Genomic DNA, 24,000 nt, shown 5'->3' on the forward strand with positions numbered 1-24,000 from the left:
CGAAGCCATCGTTTCGGCAGTCCAACGCGAAATGGGAATTGCTACTGACGCAGACTATGACGCCGACACTAAAGTGGAGGAAGAGGAGGAAGAGGAGATCTCTGTCCCGACCATCAAGGAAATGATGTCTGCAGCTAAGACGATCAGGCTTGGTTTGCTATCACATGGGTTCAGTGACATGGCCTTCCTGCACAAACTTGACAAGGAGGTCACTGCCATTGCCACAGACTCGTTAAAGCAGGCAACAATCGACAATTTTTTCATTACAGAGTAGGCTCATCGACAAACCTATGTTTTGCTTTGAAAAGTACATATGTACTGTACGTGTAATTGTTTTATTTTCAGTAGTAAGTTACATTGTTTTGAGCAAGCGTGTCATATAAATCAAACTAAATGCTGAGTATTTGTCTCCGTATGTGTACTCGACATTTGATCCGCTTGATACTCCACAACTCTGGTGAACTCGGATATTAGAATCACCCGCTTATTAGAATCAAATTTGTCCGGCCCAAAGTGATTCTATTAAGCGGGTCCCACTGTATATATATATATATATATATATATATATATATATATATATATATATATATATATATATATATATATATATATATATATATATATATATATATATATATTGTTGCGGTCTTCGCGCCCGCCGGCGTGCGACGGCCACGTAACTCGAATCGCGGCACGTCGCCCACCGGACGGACAATCCAGTCGTGACCCTCTCGGACTAACGCCGGGAACCAGTCACGGGTGGACCTTTCGGTCTCACTGCGATCGAGCCAATCAGCCCCCGCGTGGGATAGGGTTGCTCGCCAAATTCGAACTACCTAAGTACCCACGCGGAGGGTAGACCGGGCGATCGCACCTCGCCGCAGGTCGACTTCGGACACGGGCCACTAAAGCGACCCGTTCCGACTATCAGAATAACCGAGCGGTGTTATCGTCGACCTCGACGGTTCGATTAATTATCGGGCGTATTCAGCCCACTACCAACCCTTTACGTGAAGCAAGATGGGGATTCAATGGAGGAAAAGACGAAGCGAAGCGGGAGAACAGTTCAACAATAAAGCACATTTATTCTCGGCACACGGGAAGCACACAAATACAATTCCACCAAATGCGCACAAAAAAGAAAACACAATTCCATTTACACAAAAAGCAAACATAAAAGTGAAAACACAGTGCAGAGCTAATACCGACTACCGAGCACACGGCAACACTTATACAATTCTACTTCACAGACGGCGCCGACAACACATACCCAAAACCAAGGAAAAGAAATCCCCCAAGAATGGGGTAGGCCTGAGGCCGAGACCGGGTCGGGCCTACCCGTCTGGTGATGAGACGCGGAGCGGCGATGGCCCCGCAACCCGCGGGCCTCGTGGACAGTGCCTGGCAGGGGGTGGGAACGGGGCCCCCTTGGTCGCACTATCTCAGCGCGGGGGAAACAGGAGGGGGTTGCTGATGCTCGGGGTATAGAGGATCTTTATTATATGCGACGAGCGTCTCCACCTCGGCCAGGTCGCGCTGTCGGCCTCCCTCGGGTGCAGCTTCCTGCACGACGCGAGCACCCCCTCGTCTGGTGTCGCCGCCTTTCCACAGCTCCGTCCCCTCCGTTCCGACTCCAACGCACACGACGAGCAGCTCCACCGCCCGCGAAGTCTTGACCCTCTGCTTCCGACTCTCCTCTTCTTGACTCTCCGACCTCGTTCTGCTGACTCTCTCGTTCCTGACTCTCCGACCTTTCTTGTTTGCGACTCTCTCGTTCCGCTGACTCTCTCTCGTCCTGCTGACTCTCCGACCCTCGTTCTGCTGACTCTCCGACCCTGTTCTGCTGACTCTCCCGTTCCACTCTGACTGACGAACACCGTCCTTTTATCCCCCCGTAACTTCGCCTTTGACCCCCTCCCTTTGACCTTTCACCTCGCTCCCCATTGGCCCGAGAAAAAGTGGGCGTGAAGGCTTTTTGATCCACAAATTTGCATATATCGATCGCCCTGGGGGCGGGGCCAATTCGCCCCTCGCTCACCGATTGGACGGCAAAAAGTGGGCGTGTGTCGTTTTTGATCCGTTTTTGAAGCAGAAAATCCGTGATTTTGTACACGCTGTTCAACGTGCGCCCTACACGAGTCCAGCATCGGTGCCCATGAGTGGCGCGAGATGACGGTGATGCGATGGTGGCGAGTTGTGACGGTAAAGGTCGTGGCGGTTGTGGTGAAGCGGCGTTGTGGTTGGTGGTTGTTGTTGTGGTTGTGATGGTGGCGATTGGTCCAAAATAAAGATAGTAAAAGAAAAACGGCTATCCTGAAGAGTCGCAGCTCCCATAAATGACATGTATTCCCACTAGACAACGGGTTTGGGCCTAACTACACATGCACTTACCGAGATACCTCACCTAAGGGACCTGAATGGTGGTTTGCGAATCTGGTAACCACAACACTACCCCCTTCCCTTTTTACAGACTCGTCCCGAGTCGTCAAATTTTCGTGTGCCATCATGTGTAGTTTTCCCCTAGTACACTTTACCTACGGATCCCTGAGTGCGACATTCATGGTATTCGTGTCCCCAAAATAAATAACCTAAGGGCTGCGTAACTATCTAAACAAACTCACTCACACGGACGACTTAAATAAAATTGCCGGCGCTAAGACAAACATGCCGGGGGCGCACTCATATGTACAGTACATCTTAACCTTAACTTACAAATTTTACACTAAACCATGGCCCAGGATCATCGAACTCTGCAAAAAGAAAGCAGTTAGCAGGGAGCCAGGCTGCCCACATGCAGTCTCTGACTCAAACAATGCAGGTGACAGGGAACGTGGCTGGCTGCTCACACGCAGTCCAAGGCCTTCCCTTTTGAACTGAACTCAGTGAACCACAACGGTGCTTGGGCTGCACAAACGCAGTCTCCGTGCCAGCTCAAGTGGCACACCCAATGAGCACAACGAATGGATGCATGAATGGATGGACGCAAACACGGTGCACGGGCCGCCACTGCAGGCCCGTGTTGTAGCTGCCAACAGGGCAGTTCTCGCAGCTTGCAAACTGTTGCCTTGCGGATCCTGGCGCACATGGAAATGAACAGGGGGGGGCAAAGCAAAAATTGAACGGGGCTGGTGAACATGGGCAGTGGGCATGGCATGGCAAAGGTGAGCAGGCAAACACAGCCCGCAGAAGAAGGCCGCTGCAGGCAAACTCAACCCACAGAACCAGGCCGGCACAGGCCTCGAAGTACCACAGCTGCAGATGAACTGGCCGGCACAGGCCTTGCAGCACACAGCTGCCGATGAAGTTGGCCGGCCTCCGCCTTGAAGCAAAACACGGCCAGCCGATGAAGTTGGCCAGCCTTTGCCGTTCAGTGGAGGTTGGTGGAGGGAGTGCGGTGGTGCTGGCCACTCGGAAGGCGGGCTCGGACCTACCTACCTGTCTCCCTCCCAACCTATCGCCTTTGCCTGTCACTGTACATACCCACTCCCTTAATTTGTGAAAAACCAATTTAGCCCCCACTTATTTTTTTGTTGTTTTTATTTTTACTTCCCCACTATAAATCGTCCCCTAACCCCCTTTATCGTCCTTGTTCGGCTAACCTATACTGTCACCTAGCCTACTCCCAACCCCTACGTTCCCTTCCCGGAGGGGAATAAGGGAGAGCTAACGTCCTGTGTCGAGGCCCAACGAAGCCTCAGAATGGCCTCCCCAGAGTTCGGCGATCTTAACACCAAGTGGGTCCAGCGGCCCACAACGACAGCGAGGGGATGGATGGTGCGGAGGGGTACATCTCCTAATCTATCCTAACCATTTAACTGTTAAACTACCCCGGGGCTTTCAACAAGCGCCTCTCGCTTAAACTATTGGTTCTAACAACCCAGATTCCCGTCGCCTGTGTTGGTGTCCTTACAATTTCGGGCCTCGCCCCCCCAATTTTCTCTCCGTGCCCTCACACGGTCTCCTGGCTGGGACACGTGGCTCCCTTTGGCAGGCACGACCCTCTGCCGAATCTCCCGCTATGGCACCCCCGGGCACTACACTGCCTCCGAGCCTACCAGCTCCCTAACACCGGGGAGTGCCCCCCATGGCACCTCCCCTGAAACGCACACGTGGCAGGCCGGCCTCCCGGGCCCCTTTCCGAGGGTCACCCGTGCCCACTGCACTGCCCACGCGGCTAATGGCACCCCGGGCCCCCGCACCAAGCAGGCGCACCCGTGCCCACTACTCTATCCCGGCCCCCCATGGGCCCATGGCCTACCGCGGCCGACTAGCCTGGTGCCCGGGGTACCCACTCAGCGATACTCACCTTTCGCAGCCACGCTCCCAAGCCCGTCAACAGGGCTCCTGCACCCCTCCAAATGGGTCTCGAGCCTACTTTCCCACCAACAGCAAAACGACCTCCATTTTTCAATTTGACTAACCCAGCTAACTCACTTTACTCTGACCCCGGGGTCCCTTGGGCGGGAGTCACTCCTTCCCCCAATCACTCATCGCACCATGCATTCCCCATTCGCTCCATTCACACAGACCCGCTGGCCTCACTCACTCATCATGTCTTCACCTCATAACTCTTCAATACACACACCGCTGAACTCTGCCATCCTTCTAACTGCACCCCCTAACTAGCTCGTGCTCCCACGTCGTCCCTTAAACTAGTAGCACGTTCCTTTTAACACTACGTAGCTAAACTACGTCCCCTCTACACATTCATAAGTCTGTCTCTGTCTCCAAATAAATCATTTTATTTCCCAACCTAAATCTGGCTACAATCCCTCTAACTAATCCATTCCACGGACTCCATGAGGACTTACCCCTGCCCCATGGAGTCGGTCTAGCTAAGCTAACCCTTCCCCCTAACTAGTTTTCATCCTGTGCCCAGGGTAAGGGGGTCTTCCACCCCTTGCCCAGGAATCCTGTGTACCCGAAAGTGAGGCTTGTTTTTCCCTTTTTTTTTTTTTTTTTCATGCCCAGCACCTGCGCGGCAACTCAGAGCTCGCGCACTTTGCACCTGCCCGTGACGTCATGCAGCTGCACGTGTTCCTCGTCCCTCCTTGGACGGGACCATCCGGCAGAGATACCCCTCCTGCCGAATTCCAACCCCACGTGCAGCCATGACGTCACCGTGCGCATAAAAAAAAAAAACACAAGCCACACGTCTCGAGGGGTTCCCCACGCGAACACATGTGCTTTGCCCGTTGGAGCTTAACACACACGATCGCGTGGAGAACCCGTCCGGTCCAAATCCGTTTACCTGCCTAAACTTTGTCCGTCCGCGGGATCGGCAAATCCACCGCTGGCGTTTCCGGACCGGGACTTCACTCTCGCAAGCGAGCACGTGGCGGTCTCGTGCGTTGCACAGCACGAACCGCGTGCTCACTGCTGGGTGAACCCGGCACGGTCCTCGAAACAACCACAGCCGCTACCCGGCTTTCTTTCCTCCCATGTCGCCGTCTCCGTCTCCATTCAACACACGCATACCTGCGTGTTACGACGCACACAGTCCACACCATCACATTCACACCGGGAGATGCGGCTGCGTGCTCCCGCATGCCAACCGACATCTCCCTCACATACCGCTCTCTCACACACACGGTCTCCCTTGCACACAGCGACCTTGCACACGGCCGTTCACTCACGCGTGCCTCACTACTCTCACACCGTGCCTCATCCACACACGCGGGGGCACTCACCCGCGCTACCTCACTCATACACACGGCGACACTCACACACGCGGTCTCTTCCATACACGGTGCCTCACCCACACACGCGGGGGCACTAACCCGCGGTGCCTCACTCACACTCCGTGCCTCATCCACACTGGCCGTTTCATCCACACACACGGCCTCACTCACACACGGTGCCCCATCCACACACGCGGGGGCACTCACCCGCGGTGCCTCATTCACACACGGTGCCTCACCCACACACGCGGGGGCACCAACCCGCGGTGCCTCACTCACACACCGTGCCTCATCCACACACGGCGTGCTGGGCAGCACGCACTCTGGCACCATCGCCACCACACCACTCACACGCGGGGTCGCTTCCACACACGGGGACGCACTCACACCTTGCACCACACACACAGGGACAACCATACTGGGGATTTGTGTCCCCACAAGGGTCTCCGGGGCCTCTACACCCCCCAAGCTCTCCGTGCACCCGTCCACCGCACTCGTCCCCTCAACCTCGCAAAACACGACCGAACTCACCTGGTCGTGACTCGCCTCAAGGGGGCATACTCCCTCCCCTCGTTCCTGGAGGAGGCCATCCCGCTGCTCGCACCGGGTCCCTACACGCTCCGCGAGCTCATCCCCATTATCCTCCACTACCTCCGTGTGTGTGTGTGCGTCACTTACCCCGTCCTCACCGTGCAGTCTCTCCTCTGTCGTTCCCTTCCCGGCTACCGTCACTGCCAACTCTTCACCCTTTACCTCCCTTGTCTCAACTATTATTATTTCCTTTGTCGTCACCTCGTGTCTCGTCTCACACGTTTTGGTCTCCCCATTTAATTTTTCCCTTTCGGTCATCGTCACGACCCTCGCCCAACACGTTCCACGAATTATTTTTTCACCCGCCTCCACCGCGGGCCTGTCAGCCGTTGCACCCCCACCCAGCTCGTTTGCTCCCACACGTGAAGTCGCCATTCCCAGCTCCCTGGTCACGGCCTTCATGCCCGCCTGCAGGCATCGGCCCATGTTCTGTGTCTCACCCCGCAGCTCTTTCATTTCTTCCCTCATTTGCTGTGTATTCGCATCCATCGTCGTTTTCACTTCATTCATTTGCTTGTTCATTTCGTTTTTCATTTCATTTGTATTTGTATCCATCTTTTCGTTCATGTCTTTCATTTCGTTTTTCATTTCATTTGTATTTGTATCCATCGTCGTTTTCACTTCATTCATTTGTTTGTTCATTGCCGCCAGCATGGCGCATAGCTGGGCCATGTTGGATGCACTCAGCTGAGCCGTTTCGGCAAGGGTTGGGGAAGGGTCTTGGTGGAGAGGGGGGGGGGGAGGTGTCATACACCGCGGCCGCTGCCGCACCCACCTCGGGCCCTGGGTTCAGTTGGGCGAGTCCGTGTTCCTGCACAATCAACATTTCCTGCTCGGGGATTCCATCCTGGACCATGGACTCTACATTATTACACATATACATTTCTAATACCCCCGGCTCCCGCTCGCCTTGAGACGCCATCTTGCTTCTCGTGAAGGGTTAATTTGCTCGCTCGTAATTTGGAGGGAATCCGGGGTCGCTTCTCTCACCCCTGGACCGATTCCCGTGAATTTCGCTGGAGACAGGAGAGCCTGTTGTCCCGCTCTCCAATACCAGTGCCGCGAGGAGGGCGATGAATTTGTATCCCACTTCTGACACCAGTGTTGCGGATTTCGCGCCCGCCGGCGTGCGGCCGCCACGTAACTCGAATCGCGGCACGTCGCCCACCGGACGGACAATCCAGTCGTGACCCTCTCGGACTAACGCCGGGAACCAGTCACGGGTGGACCTTTCGGTCTCACTGCGATCGAGCCAATCAGCCCCCGCGTGGGATAGGGTTGCTCGCCAAATTCGAACTACCTAAGTACCCACGCGGAGGGTAGACCGGGCGATCGCACCTCGCCGCAGGTCGACTTCGGACACGGGCCACTTAAGCGACCCGTTCCGACTATCAGAATAACCGAGCGGTGTTATCGTCGACCTCGACGGTTCGATTAATTATCGGGCGTATTCAGCCCACTACCAACCCTTTACGTGAAGCAAGATGGGGATTCAATGGAGGAAAAGACGAAGCGAAGCGGGAGAACAGTTCAACAATAAACCACATTTATTCTCGGCACACGGGAAGCACACAAATACAATTCCACCAAATGCACACAAAAAAGAAAACACAATTCCATTTACACAAAAAGCAAACATAAAAGTGAAAACACAGTGCAGAGCTAATACCGACTACCGAGCACACGGCAACACTTATACAATTCTACTTCACAGACGGCGCCGACAACACATACCCAAAACCAAGGAAAAGAAATCCCCCAAGAATGGGGTAGGCCTGAGGCCGAGACCGGGTCGGGCCTACCCGTCTGGTGATGAGACGCGGAGCGGCGATGGCCCCGCAACCCGCGGGCCTCGTGGACAGTGCCTGGCAGGGGGTGGGAACGGGGCCCCCTTGGTCGCACTATCTCAGCGCGGGGGGAAACAGGAGGGGATTGCTGATGCTCGGGGTAGAGAGGATCTTTATTATATGCGACGAGCGTCTCCACCTCGGCCAGGTCGCGCTGTCGGCCTCCCTCGGGTGCAGCTTCCTGCACGACGCGAGCACCCCCTCGTCTGGTGTCGCCGCCTTTCCACAGCTCCGTCCCCTCCGTTCCGACTCCAACGCACACGACGAGCAGCTCCACCGCCCGCGAAGTCTTGACCCTCTGCTTCCGACTCTCCTCTTCTTGACTCTCCGACCTCGTTCTGCTGACTCTCTCGTTCCTGACTCTCCGACCTTTCTTGTTTGCGACTCTCTCGTTCCGCTGACTCTCTCTCGTCCTGCTGACTCTCCGACCCTCGTTCTGCTGACTCTCCGACCCTGTTCTGCTGACTCTCCCGTTCCACTCTGACTGACGAACACCGTCCTTTTATCCCCCGTAACTTCGCCTTTGACCCCCTCCCTTTGACCTTTCACCTCGCTCCCCATTGGCCCGAGAAAAAGTGGGCGTGAAGGCTTTTTGATCCACAAATTTGCATATATCGATCGCCCTGGGGGCGGGGCCAATTCGCCCCTCGCTCACCGATTGGACGGCAAAAAGTGGGCGTGTGTCGTTTTTGATCCGTTTTTGAAGCAGAAAATCCGTGATTTTGTACACGCTGTTCAACGTGCGCCCTACACGAGTCCAGCATCGGTGCCCATGAGTGGCGCGAGATGACGGTGATGCGATGGTGGCGAGTTGTGACGGTAAAGGTCGTGGCGGTTGTGGTGAAGCGGCGTTGTGGTTGGTGGTTGTTGTTGTGGTTGTGATGGTGGCGATTGGTCCAAAATAAAGATAGTAAAAGAAAAACGGCTATCCTGAAGAGTCGCAGCTCGCATAAATGACATGTATTCCCACTAGACAACGGGTTTGGGCCTAACTACACATGCACTTACCGAGATACCTCACCTAAGGGACCTGAATGGTGGTTTGCGAATCTGGTAACCACAACAATATATATATATATATATATATATATATATATATATATATATATATATATATATATATATATATATATCCGCTTGATACTCCACAACTCTGGTGAACTCGGATATTAGAATCACCCGCTTATTAGAATCAAATTTGTCCGGCCCAAAGTGATTCTATTAAGCGGGTCCCACTGTATATATATATATATATATATATATATATATATATATATATATATATATATATATATATATATATATATATATATATATATATATATATATATATATATATATATATATATATCCGCTTGATACTCCACAACTCTGGTGAACTCGGATATTAGAATCACCCGCTTATTAGAATCAAATTTGTCCGGCCCAAAGTGATTCTATTAAGCGGGTCCCACTGTATATATATATATATACAGTGGGACCCGCTTAATAGAATCACTTTGGGCCGGACAAATTTGATTCTAATAAGCGGGTGATTCTAATATCCGAGTTCACCAGAGTTGTGGAGTATCAAGCGGATCAAATGTCGAGTACACATACGGAGACAAATACTCAGCATTTAGTTTGATTTATATGACACGCTTGCTCAAAACAATGTAACTTACTACTGAAAATAAAACAATTACACGTACAGTACATATGTACTTTTCAAAGCAAAACATAGGTTTGTCGATGAGCCTACTCTGTAATGAAAAAATTGTCGATTGTTGCCTGCTTTAACGAGTCTGTGGCAATGGCAGTGACCTCCTTGTCAAGTTTGTGCAGGAAGGCCATGTCACTGAACCCATGTGATAGCAAACCAAGCCTGATCGTCTTAGCTGCAGACATCATTTCCTTGATGGTCGGGACAGAGATCTCCTCTTCCTCCTCTTCCTCCACTTTAGTGTCGGCGTCATAGTCTGCGTCAGTAGCAATTCCCATTTCGCGTTGGACTGCCGAAACGATGGCTTCGTCTGTGACATCATCGTCTGTGGTTTGGAGAGTGGCGTCCATGTTGACGAAGTCCTGCCATTGGTCGGGATCCATTTGAAGAGGGTTGGCTAACTCGTCGTCGTCATTGCTCTCGACCCTTTCGCCTTCGCTTGCCGCTCCGATGAAAATTCCTCCTTTGCGCCAGCAGTTCACTATGTTGAAGTTGAAGTGATTGGGGATGTGCTGGACAGTTGTCGATGAGAAGCAACGCTTTCTGGTCATGACGCCGAAGCTCGCGATTCCACTCATCGAGCCATTCAGTGAAGAGGAAACCTGTCATCCATGCGGAGGAATTGGCTCTGTAGCGAACTGGAATTGTTTTGAGGCCTTTGAAACACCGTGGATTCTTGCTTTTACCAATACCGAAAGGAGGACGCTTTGCACCAGTCATCGAGCAGCAAAAAAGCACCGTGATTCTTTCCTTTGGCTTTTTCCCACCACAGTGCTGATCTCCCTTGAAGAGGAACGTTCCGTCTGGTAAGGCCCGAAAATACAACCCGGTTTCGTCAGCATTCCAGATCTCATCAGCCGTGAAGCCTTCTACGAGATCCAGAAACACGTGGTCCAGCCATTGTTGTTTCCCTCCTACGTCAGCCGCCGCTGCCTCTCCGTGAAGTTTCTTGTGGACGATTCAATGTCTTTTCTTGAACCGCTTTCTCCCGCATCAGAGGTCCAGAAAGCGGTGCTTCCTTTTCTCTAGAAGTTTGAATCCACTTGACCATTGCTGATTCGACATTGGGTGCGTTGCCGCTTCGCTTGCGTTTCTGAGAAGAAGACGAATCCACTTGACCTTTCAGAATGGCCTCTCGATCTTTCAGAATCTTGCATAGGATCGGCTGGTTAATTTCCAACTTGTCTGCAGCTTCTCGTTGGCTCATTCTGGGCAAAGCGTCATAGTCCCTCAGGATTTGTGCTTTATCAATGTTTGAACGATCCGTCCGCTTTCGTTTTCTGTCCATCGTGGAAATGACGACACGCCTAGTGCTTAGACTGCAGCTGTCAGCCGTCTGCCTATCTGTACAATGACTACCGAAATCACTGTAGTGGCATAGCGTTATTTTTAGCGTGACGTCAGCCGCCTGGTGGCAAAAGTTGGAACTGTGCGGCCAGGAGGCGCTGAACTGTCGAAGTGGATGGCCAGCAGCTGATTCTATTAAGCGGGTTTTTGATTCTAATAAACGGGAAAAATTGTGTACATTTAGATACAATGGAATCGGTCTCAACGATTTTGATTCTATAATACGGGTGATTCTATTAACCGTGATTCTATTAAGCGGGTCCCACTGTATATATATATATATATATATATATATATATATATATATATATATATATATATATATATATATATATATATATATATATATATATATATATATATATATATATATATATATATATATATATATGTGTAGCCTGGTGTTGGCGCAGTGGTTAGGTCAGTGGCTTGGGATCCAAAAGGTCCTGAGTTCAAGCCCCGTTGGGCCACTGAATTAATACACCAGGGGGTTGACTCAGCCTGTCATCCTTCCGAGGTCGGCGAAGTGAGTACCAGTGTACTGGGCCGGTGTATACCCCGGTTAAAATAGGTGTACCATATCCCTGCGTCGTAAGATGCGACCAGGGTTGTGTCAGGAAGGGCATCCGGCGTAAAACATGTACCAAATCACTATGCAGATCATACGGATGATCCGCTGTGGCGACCCCGAACGGGAGCAGCCGAAAGAAGAAGAAGATATATATATATATATATATATATATATATATATATATATATATATATATATATATATATATATATATATATATATATATATGTATATGTGTATGTATATGTATATATATATATATATATGTATATGTGTATGTATATGTATATATATATATATATATATATATATATATATATATATATATATATGTATATGTATATATATATATATATATATATATATATATATATATATGTATATGTGTATGTATATGTATATATATATATATATATATATATATATATATATATATATGTATATGTGTATGTATATATATATATATATATATATATATATATATATATATATATATATATATATATATATATATATATATATATATATATATATATATATATATATATATATATATATATATATATATATATATATATATATTGGTTATTTGACCCTGATGAATGCTGTGATGACACAATCACTTTGATGTCATGACTGCAGCCCCAGAGGGCCTCTCACTTTGCAAATATTGCAAGGTCAAATGCTGTCACCAGGCAGATGAAAAATGAAGCTTTCAACTAGTTTCACACTTATCAGGGCTCATCAGTGCAACACATCGCTGCTCCATCCACTATACAGGGTGGCCCAAAATTCAAGAGCCACAGGGTAAAAATTGCATAAAGTAAAACATCTATGTCAGGACTAAAAAAAATGTTTTCTGATTGTAAAGATAATTGATTTATTAATGAATTACCATGTGAGATTACCACTGTCTCCTTGGTGTCACAGTAAAGTGCAACGTGATGGTGACGTCAGTTGGATGACGGATTATAATCATCTGTATTACCATGCTGATATGAGTAGAACAGGAGCTGATTCGCGCATGGGATGTCATTCCCCAGGCTCAGTTTTGAGTGCTCAAACAGTCAATGTGATGATGATGCAGTGCAATGATTGCTGCCGAAGGTGGACATACCTGATATTGCAATTGTTGCTTTCACGTTTGATTCCAATGTGAAAACATTGGCCACAACTCAGCATTACATGATGATGTCACAATGAAATGGACATGTAATTATTTAGCATTTATCTCTGTCAGAGGTTTGTATCTCTATGTCCCATGATGTCAAATAAATAAAATGCATCAACAACAATCACATGTTCAGTTATTTTTAATGGCGGAGAGGATATATACACACAAAGCTATCTGGATGGATGTTTTAAATATATCCCCCCACCCCTTTCTCATGTGTGTAATTTTATGGAATACCCCTCTCTCCATTTTCCTTATGTGGATTTGGATGCATTTCTGGGGTTTTTAGATAAATTAAGATCGCAAAGTTTCAATACACCGAACCATTAAGAGGAAATGTTTAATAATCATAATGTCAATGTGTCAACTTTGGTGTTTGCCATTCATTTAATAATTTATTTCACAAAAATTTTACTTTATTATATTCCATGTCCTACATGATCTAGCCTGTGTTCTATTAGCAAACCAACTATAAACTGTCAGATTTGTCAGACGATAAACTTTGCAGGCAGGGCATTTTTCCTCGGGTGGACGTTAAGCTGATGTCGTTGGTGGACATTAAATATCCCATGTTACCCCAGGTACCAAAAGTAGGCAGGTTGTCACCAGAACCCGAAACAAATTAAAAGTTTCTGTCACCTTCAGGTGAACGTCAAACCTGCCCAGCTAGTTTGTGAAATATTTGGGCCTTCTTGTATTCTTGTATTTCTCTTATGCCCAGGTCGACCACAATTGAAGGTGGGAATAACCAAGACTATTATAGACGATGAAGATGAAGAAGGGAAAGTAGTAGTAGTAGTAGTAGTAGTAATCGTTGAAGTTGTGGTGCTTTTGTTCGAAATGCCACAATTCTATTTAATGTCGCTCACTTTCCTCATCTCTGCTTATCCATGTTCAGGACTGTAGCAGGCAAGGTAGAGCATTTTAAAAGAGAAGGCAGTTACAAGACAGAAGGAAAGGCAAAAGATCACCAAAAAAACAAAATAAATTGATACAAATAAGAGAAAAGTATCTTGTGGGAAATACTACAAAGTGCATCATTTATGGTCCGGGTTTCCTTAAAGGTCCCCTAACATGCAAAATAAACTTGTGATTTATAAATTAACTTGACCTTCCTCGTGAAGAAATCACCCATGTTTTTTTTTTTAATCAAAAATGGGATAATTAGAGCAATATTTCGATCATTTCTGGAGCTATTCACAACTTGCTATGCCCTACCCCTAAAAAAATGGACTTCAGCGAATCGCAGCATGACGTCACATACAGTACAGAGTGGATTGACTCGAGAGTCGAGATGTCGCGCGCCTTATAAAGTACGTACAAATGCATTTTGCACATGTTAGTGCATTCTCTGTGATTGTCTTAATTCCAGTGATTGTTTCGTGAAAGTTTTAAATAGTTTTAGCCGTACTTTCGAAAATGCCTGCAAGATGTATCGTCCCAGGATGCAGCAATACAAGCAAAGACGGTGTAAGCCATCATGTATTCCCAAAAGATGATAATCGTCGGAGAATATGGACATCTAAAGTGAAGGTACTTCTTCCATTGGCTTGCGATTCATTAACATTTAGCCAAAATGCTGTAATAAAAGAAAAAGGAAAAAAATGTTTGCACAACTATGAAAGACAAATTTATCTGTCATATTACATGGCCTCATAGCCTCGGGACTCTTACGCATTGACTTATACATTGTGTGCATGCTAATACAAGTTACTTGTCAACTCTAGAGTCTAGACTAGTCCGATAAATCCGTCGTCCGTCCGACTTGGCCGATAAATCTGACGTGCTGTAGCTTTCTTTTATTATTCTCTTTTCTTCATTGTTTTCTACTGGCGCTACATGACGACAGTAGGAATGAAATAAATAAAAATGCAACAGAACGTCAGATTTATCGGACTACTCGAGACAATTGTATCACAAGGTGTGTTCTGCATTGTATCACAAGTTTTCATCGTATCCGGACAGCGAGATTGTATCAGAAGTTTTCATCGTATCCGGACAGCGAGATTGCTTCGTTTTATGCGCCGAGAGATATGGCCGATGACATGCGGCGGCCTTGCTTGTGATTAATTCGCCATTGAGCAACATGTCCGCTGCGCTGATCACGTCACCTCACTAAAATATTTCTGATATCGAGCAGTATGCAAGTCGAATTTACATTATTGAATTATGAATAGGATTTCGTCTAACCAGTTGTTATTTCTGAGTCTTCCTTCGATGTCCTCCCGATCATAATGAACGCCGGGAATTTTATCACCATTTTCCTCTGCTTGTCCTGCTTCGTGCTCGAACTGGTAAGGCCGTACTTCATTTCCAGCTGCCTGAACTTCACCTCCCGCGACTACTTTATCCGACAATTCTCCATCTGATTCAGACCAAAATCCTTCATTTCTCTCACACTCACTGTCGTTACCAGTCAAATCAAAGTCCATGCCATCCATTATTCAAATCCAAATGTTCGATTTTTTTAAAACAGAAATGAACGAAGCGATTGAGTCAATCAATCAAATGTAGAAACACACAGAAAGCCAATAGCATCACGTAGACCACCAGCACGAGTAATTTACATGCAGCCTTTGTAATCCTGGAGTTGACGTCATGTGGGTTACGCCCCTTTCAGGAGAATTTTTAGGGGCGTTCCCGAAGACGTTTGTTTTTTTTAATTTTAACATTTTACAGAATGACTTCTGAAAAAACATTGTCAGATCTGAAATCACGATGAAAAACTCCTCGAGGACGTATATAAATGAAATGTATGTACTTTGGCATGTCAGGGGACCTTTAAACTTTTTAAGTGTTAAAATATTCTGCCGCCATGTATTCTGCAACAATGTGTGAGCGTATTAAGATCTTCAGGCCTACAGAACTGTGTTCCAGCACAATTCTCTCAGTTTTTGCCTTCCAGGTTTATTCTCATGCCATTTTACCCCTTGTAAAAATATAGTTAACAAGGAGATGTCGCGACTTGTTTTGTTTCTTTAACGGGTGCCCAATGAAAAAAAAATGTTGGAGAAAAGTGAAGCCAGAAGCGTAAGAGCAGGTTTTTTGTAGCAGTAGTAGTAGTAGTTACATGGCGAAAATATTTTTTTGCCAAGTATGTTGGCTGTTGGGTGGTCGCGAGACTACCATTATTCTCAGGTTTTCCGTCTGTCTGTATGAATGTAATGGACAGCTCTGGAGGCCAGAGGAGTCAACCGATTTTGATGAAACTTGACTGGTAGGTTCATACCAGGATCGAGTTGTACGCTTTTGGGCACCGTTGCGATGGACGCCACCGTTGCCTAGGACTTTGGAATTTTTGAAAAAATCTGAAAAATATTTTTATATTTGTTTTTTTTCGAAAATCAAAAATCGGCTTCTGCGCTTTTATGCGCACTATAATCAACCTCTTTGTCAAAAATTTTCAGCCCGATCCGTCAAAAACTGTATGACTGGTATGCAATTATATAGCGACCACCCATGTCGCCGACCGGCTTGTCTGTCTGTCTGTTTGTCACACGATGTTTGGCCACAGTTTTCAAGCAATCGTTCTAAATTTTTTTGTGCATGTAGTTGACCGGCCATTGACAGCAATGCCCAATTTTAGACAGCAATGCTCAATTCTCGGATCCATATCCGAGAATTATTAATTTTCAAGTGATTCTTCAGCATTGAAAGATGGGGCAAAAAACGACATTGCATGATATTTCAAAAAGTTGTGGACGGATTCGGATTAACCTTGGTGGACATGTTGGGTGTGGGGAAAGGACTAATTGATTCAATTTTTGTGAAGATCTGAATCCAGATCCGAGAATGTTTCAAGTGATTCTTCACCATTGAGAGAAAGGATCCAAAACGATATACAGCACAATATCTCAAAGGGATGGATTCCACAGAAACTTTGTGGACAGGTTGGGTGTGTGAAAAAGGACTAATTTATTCAATTTTGGTGGAGATTCAAATCCTGATATGAGAAATTTTTTAAAGTAATTCTTCCCCATTGAGAGATGGGGCCAAAAACTATGTTTTGCATGATATCTCGAAAAATTGTGGATGACTTGTGACAAAACGAGATGGAAGAGTTGGTTAGGTGACAAGAACAAGCCGATTCTATTTTGGTTAATGTCCGGGTTCAGATCCGACCTATCAGTGGGATACAAAATGTATACTGTTCAGCCTGGCAGAGGTATGTGTTCTACCAAGTGCCATTCCATTTTGCCAAGTGTCACTCCATGAGTGCTTTTTCATTTGATATTATTGACACATTTGTCAGAAAACAGTACCACGTAGAGTAAAGACATGACTGTGAAATCTGGTTGTTTGAAGAAAAATTCAGGGGTGATGATGTCAGAACTTTGTTTGACAAATGCTAACAGTTGAAGTTCCCAGGTGCTGATTCATACCAAAATGGTAAATATCCATTTATTGTGTCTTTCAGGCATGCGCATCTTGGTGACCTTGCTCTTGGACACCCTGCCCATGCTGGGGAATGTGCTGCTCCTTTGCTTCTTTGTCTTCTTCATCTTTGGAATTATTGGAGTGCAGCTATGGTCCGGCCTTCTCCGCAACCGATGCTTCCTTGACACCAATGTTAGCACGTGCGTGTCGCGATTCCACTCTGTGCATACTCATCAAATGCCATGCAATTGCACTTGAGAACAGAAATTCTTTCAGCACATCACACTCCCAGATATTTGCATTTATTTTCTTCATTTATTATTTATATTTATTTCCAGTGATAAAAGGCTGCAGAATGAAATTTCACTCTCGAGATAGTCGAGTAAATCGCATTTATGCTTAATTTACATCATACCCCTCTGGGTTAAATGTCAAGGTCAAATGACGGAATGAAAAAAAATGCCTTCTTTGTCATCGCTAAATTTTGCAAAGACGGAATTTTAAAGACCATTTGACTTTCTAAGATGTTCTTGCATCATAATACTGTAGCTGCACTGAAGTTGTGCACCTGATATTTGATTAGTGCCCTTGACCTACTTACTTTTGGATTGTGACCTAATTAACCAAAAACACCTTTGGATCATAACTTGAATAATTTTCCTCTGATTGTCATGATGTTGAGTTTTATGGATAGTTTGTAGATTGGGACACATTTTCTTAATTTGGAATCCATTCCTAAATGTTGAAGGTCAAGGTTATATGGTGGCCCGAAAATAATATGGCCATCATTGGATCACAGGCACCGATAGAGGTTCACTTTTGGCGGTCGCTTTGTGATCGCAGATATCTCGTTCCTCATGACCTCTGCCATCGAAGGTGGACAGAGGTAATGTTTTCACCCCTCTCTGTTTGTCCATTTCTTTCTCTGTCTGTCTGTCTGTCTGTGAGCAGGATATCTCAGAAAAGTTATGGACAGATTTGGCTGAAATATGGTGGAAAGGTTGAGTGTGTGCAAAGGCTGAAATGATTAGATTTTATTTATGATCCTGATCCAGATACTAGAATCTTTTAACTTTTTAATTGATTCTTCACCATTGAGAGATGGGGCCAAAAACTATATCTATATCTACATATATATGTATATATATATATATATATATATATATATATATATATATATATATATATATATATATATATATATATATATATATATTTTATATATATATATATATATATTTTATATATATATATATATATATATATATATGTATATATATATATATATATATATATATATATATATATGTATATATATATATATATATATATATATATATATATATATATATGTATATATATATATATATATATATATATATATATATATATATATATATATATATATATATATATAAATAAATATTGTATAGGATATGTGGCGGTTGGGATAAACACATTTTTATAGAAGAAGATGGTGCTTCCTACCAAAAGTAAAACTAGATCAACTCCGTTAAATTGAGCAATAAGCAAGAGCAGATCCAGTCTCAGGTGACATTTCACCAACTTCACAGCTGGCTTCCTCAGGTCAATAGATTATTTACACAGTTGTGGACGGATTATGACAAAACTTTCTGGATGAGTTGCATAGATTACAAGAACAAGGTGATTCGATTTTGGTTAAGGTCTGGATGCAGATCAGTGGGATACAAAAGGTAAACTGTTCAGCCTGGTGGAGGTATGCACTCGACCGAGGTTCGTTGTAGTTGATGTTGCAACAAGGGTGTCTATAAATGACCATTGGCCAACTTCATCCCTGTCATATATGTTTCCCAATAATTAGAAAGCGAGACTGTTACATTTTAGAATAAAGATACATTTTACCTCTTTGTTTACCTTACATGTTAAATATCTTCTGCATGGTGGGGTTTGGGGTAGAAAAGGTGTAAGAGTAAAATGTATTTGTGCACAATGTTTCTTCATACAGGAGGAACGGACGATTAATTAGAATGCAGAAAATGTGCCAAAATATGGTGGCAGTAAGGTGCAGAGTACAAACATTTGTGTTCATGCTAGAGTAATTTCTCTCATTAGATTTCTCTTGTTGCAGTTCAAGTTGCTCGTCATGCCGTGTTTCCGACATGCTTGATGGTTATGCCACGTCCGATACAGTCTTTGCCATGTGCAACTGGCCTTGTACCATTGAAAGGAACACCGCGTTTGCAAAGATCGTGCATTAATTGCGTTGCTCTCATTCCCTTCCTTTTCACTTCAGCAAAGGATGATGAAATTATTTACCCTCTTGGTAAAACTCTGTCTCGATTGAAAATAAATGCAATAATACCCTACTAAACCTGAGGATAATACACTTGCCTATTTGTAATGCATTTTAGGGTAATCTTAATGTTATTATGGGTTAAAAGGAATATTTTTGATCAAACTACTTTTGACGATTCACCTTTGTATGTCTCTTAAATTAGCAAAGAGGATTGCAGGAAACACAGCACAATATTGGCTTTGAATTTGACCAGGAACCAATGTTGGACATGTTAGTACCAGTCAATATCCATTTTGACAGTGTCAAAACACAAAACATACTTTATACATTTACCTTTCATGGGAAGAAGTTAAACTCTGTGTTGTTAGTTCGCACCGATGTAGCTTTGTGTTAGATTTCCATGGTATTGGATCCAACAGAAAATGTCATCTGTTGCAGTGTTAACAATGAGCAAACCACGAAGGAATATTACGTCCTTCTGTACTGTGGATATTTCTGAGGACACATAAATGGCATTCACATCGTTTGATAAATGAGATACTCACAATATGCCAGGACATGTTAAATAATAATTATATATATATATATATATATATATATATATATATATATATATAAATATATATATATATATATATGTATGTATATATATGTATGTATGTATATATATGTATATGTATATATATGTATATATATATATATATGTATATGTATATGTATGTATATATATATATATATATATATATATATATATATATATATATATATATATATATATATATATATATATATATATATATATATATATATATATATATACGTTAATGATACACCTCTAACTGTGATTGTTGAGGCCAGATCGTATCTGGAACCAACAAGTGCCATCTGAAAAATGGACAAATTGTCTTTCACCCAACCAATCACAAACAGGAAGTATCATGATTGTTTTTTAGCCATCAGGAGTTCAACGAATATGATTATTAAAGTTCTTCGACCTGGACAAACGCTGTTATGATACCATCATGACTGCAAACCCAGAATGGCCTGAGGCAGTGCAAAGATGGATGGCAAGGTCAAATGCTGGTGTGTGCGTGTGTGTGTGTGTGTGTGTGTGTGTGTGTGTGTGTGTGTGTGTGTGTGTGTGTGTGTGTGTGTGTGTGTGTGTGTGTGTGTGTGTGTGTGTGTGTGTGTGTTTTTCATTCTCTCTCTTTGGAGTGCAGCCTGTGGCTGCTGGTTGCATCATTGGTTGGGATGTGACTATGCCACTGATGCAGTGTCCCCCTTACCAGTACACTGGTACTCATTTTGCCGACCTCGGAAGGATGAAAGGCTGAGTCAACCTCCTGGTATATATTAATTCAGCGGCCAACGGGGCTTGAACTGAGGACCCCAGGATCCCAAGCCGCCACCCTAACCACTAAGCCAACACCAGGCTTGTGTGTGTGTGTGTCATTGATTGGTATCTTCATATGCGAGTTTCAGAATGTAGAATGGAGGCCTTCTCGGGTGGGCTCAAAGTATCCACCTTTATTTCTGTAAGCGGGGCAATATTTTCCCATTCTTTTGTGCAAAACTCATCAAGCTCAGTCATGTTGCATGGGGAGCATTGATGGACAGCAATCTTCAAGTCATTCCACAGATTTTCGATTGGATTAAGGTCAGTGCTTTGACTGGCCCACTCAAGGACATTTATCTTTTTGTTCCTTTGCCACTCCAGTGTAGTTTTGGCTGTGTTTTGGGTCATTGTCATGCTGAAAGGTGAAATTCCATCCCAATTTCAGCTTTCTTGCAGAGGGCAGAAGGTTTTTCTCCAGGATTTTTCTGTATTTTGCTCCATCCATTTTCTCATTTACCCTGACAAGTGCCCAAGTACCTGCTCATGAGAAACACCCCCATAACATGATGCTGCCACCACCATGCTTCACAGTAGGGATGGTGTTCTTTGAGTGATGTGCTGTGTTGGGTTTGCGTCAAATGAAACATTTTCATTGAAGCCAAAAAGTTATATCTTGGTTTCGTTAGACCACAAAACTTGTTGCCACTTGGCTTCAGAATCTCTGGAGTACTTTGTTGCATACCTCAAACCGGACTCAAGGTGGCCTTTTTTGAGTAATGGCATCCTTCTTGCCACCCTACCGTACAGGCCAGACTTCTGGAGTGCTTGGCATCCCAAGGATAGATGCGTTCGTGGGTCTTTTAGGCCTTGCTTGATTGTTTGTTTCACCACAAATTTGTTCTAAAAACGTTTATATGCATGACTAAATCTGTCAGGTGAGTTCAGTAACACTTACATATTCTTACCCACAATTCTACTCATTGTTTTTTTTCGATTTATGACAATATTTCACCGTGCAGAGAAAGATGTTTGGAATAGTTGCAATATTATATAATATTTTTGAAAGAATGAAGTTGTCCCCAGATCTGTAACATGGATGAAGAGCAGTTCCAGATGTATTGTGGCCAACTTGTGCTTTTCCATTTTCTAGCTCTTTCGGGTTCTACGTACCTCACCTTCGATCACTATTGGTTCTTGCTCATCTTCTTTCTTCGAAGGTTTCATCACATTGCTATCACATTTATATAGAGTTTCTGTGTGCATTGTCCTTTCACCTTTCTTTCAACTGTGTTTCTTCTCTCAGAGCTTTCCTGTTCTACTATTAAGGACCCCAATCCTACACATAAACTTTCCTGTGATCTCTCTGATCTTTAAAAACAGATATTTTGTTTTTCATGCTCTGTTGGCACTTTCTGTCTCTTCTCATGCCTCTTTGACATATTCATCTTGGTCTTTCCCAGCTTTTGGCCACTTCATGTCCCCTCTTGATGTTCCTTTGGTTTTCATCTCTTCTTCTGTCTGCAATATTTATTTTCTCTTCTGACACACATTTAACCTTTTTCTTGTTTGTTTTTGGCCTCTTCTTTTACAATGTCTTCAACATCTTGCCACAGTTTGGCTGGAATTCTGTCAACCAAGTCCAGCTCTGCAAAACGTTATTATTATTATTATTATTATTATTATTATTATTATTATTATTATTATTTTAACCTTTATTGCATATTGTTTAGATACGTTTTCAAGGTCCTACTGCAGTCTTTCCTGCACAATTTATTACCAACAAGCATCTTCTTCCACACAATCTCATTTTCTATTGTCTCACTGCAGCACCATTAGAAGGACACAGTTTTGAATTTTGCAACAGAGTATTATAATCCATTCTCCAACCTACAACAACACTATGATGTCACCATCATGATGTGCTTGTTGTACTGTAACCCCTAGGGAATGTCTCTCCATGTGAATCAAGCCTTGGAGCAATGATTCAAAAATACCACAAGCAGAAAAAGTAGAATAGTTGCTGACATGTTTCACCCTTATTAGAGCTCATCAGAACAGTATAATGCTTAAATTTGTCTGCCTGGACTGAATTTCCTTTTGGTATTATCGATGGAAAGGAGTGGAGGACGAAATTAGTCCTGTCCTTATTGTACAGAATCAGGGTGTGTGTGTGTGTGTGTGTGTGTGTGTGTGTGTGTGTGTGTGTGTGTGTGTGTGTGTGTGTGTGTGTGTGTGTGTGTGTGTGTGTGTGTGTGTGTGTGTGTGTCCGTGTCCTTACTAATTGTATACACTTTTTGAAATGCACCCTGTAAGCTTGCTTGTAAAGTGTTGTCCTGGCCATTGTACAAAGCTCCATTTTGAATGAAAGCACATGCATTGCATCTCAATGAAAAGTATCTCTCCATAATTGACCAGATCATGCCTTCTCTAGATTATCGAGCACCGCAATAATTTTCTGAAAGAAAGGATTGGCTGAGTCTTGTTTGTGGGGTTATTGCCAATTCCCGTAAAGTTTGAAGTTGAGTCCATGTCCATATTTCATGATTCCAGGTCATAGTCTAATTTTGATGGCTCTGTGAAGAAATGAAATACTCATTATTTTTAGGTCTGATGGAGTCCAATTATTTTTAGAAGTAAAAAAATGAGGTAGTCGATAAACATAAAATTCGACCACCAATTGTGAAAGAACTGCATTGCAGAAAATGCAAAAAGCACAACAGACGAATTGATTTTGCTAAAAGGCAGAAGCTCAGAGAGTGCTTTTTCTCGTTGTGCTTTTGTGTTTTCCACTCAATTGATCTCACACTTTTGGTTATTATGGACTGTCCCAATTACAATTTTTTTTATCGAACCATAATATTGTTCTTTGAAAATTATTTCCCAAAGGAAAGTGTGAAGTGTTCTGTACAATTGCTGATATTTGCATGAAGATACTAAAATTTTTTACAGACCAATCAGCTTACTTCCACTCATCAGCAAAGTCATGGAATCCATCATCACAGTTGATATGAATCCTTCCTTTTCACCAACAACCTCATCTCAGATTACCAATTTGGTTTCAACTCAGGTCACTCCATGTTGGACATGCTGCTTCTA

At 44.2% G+C, this 24,000-nt stretch overlaps 1 protein-coding gene across 1 annotated transcript in view; it reads left to right on the plus strand.

The window, feature by feature from the left end:
* Window positions 1-24,000, plus strand: part of LOC147022212 (voltage-dependent T-type calcium channel subunit alpha-1H-like) — a 481,200-nt gene that overhangs the window by 192,850 nt on the left and 264,350 nt on the right. Inside the window, exon 5 of the mRNA XM_085890488.1 lies at window positions 17,331-17,490. Within this exon, the coding sequence (XP_085746614.1) occupies window positions 17,331-17,490 (160 nt within the window). The remainder of the gene's footprint in view (window positions 1-17,330; window positions 17,491-24,000) is intronic.

This window comes from Eptatretus burgeri, chromosome 8, assembly GCF_056783735.1.
Source record: "Eptatretus burgeri isolate ZD-2024b chromosome 8, Ebu_testis_v1, whole genome shotgun sequence".
Lineage (NCBI taxonomy): Eukaryota > Metazoa > Chordata > Myxini > Myxiniformes > Myxinidae > Eptatretus > Eptatretus burgeri.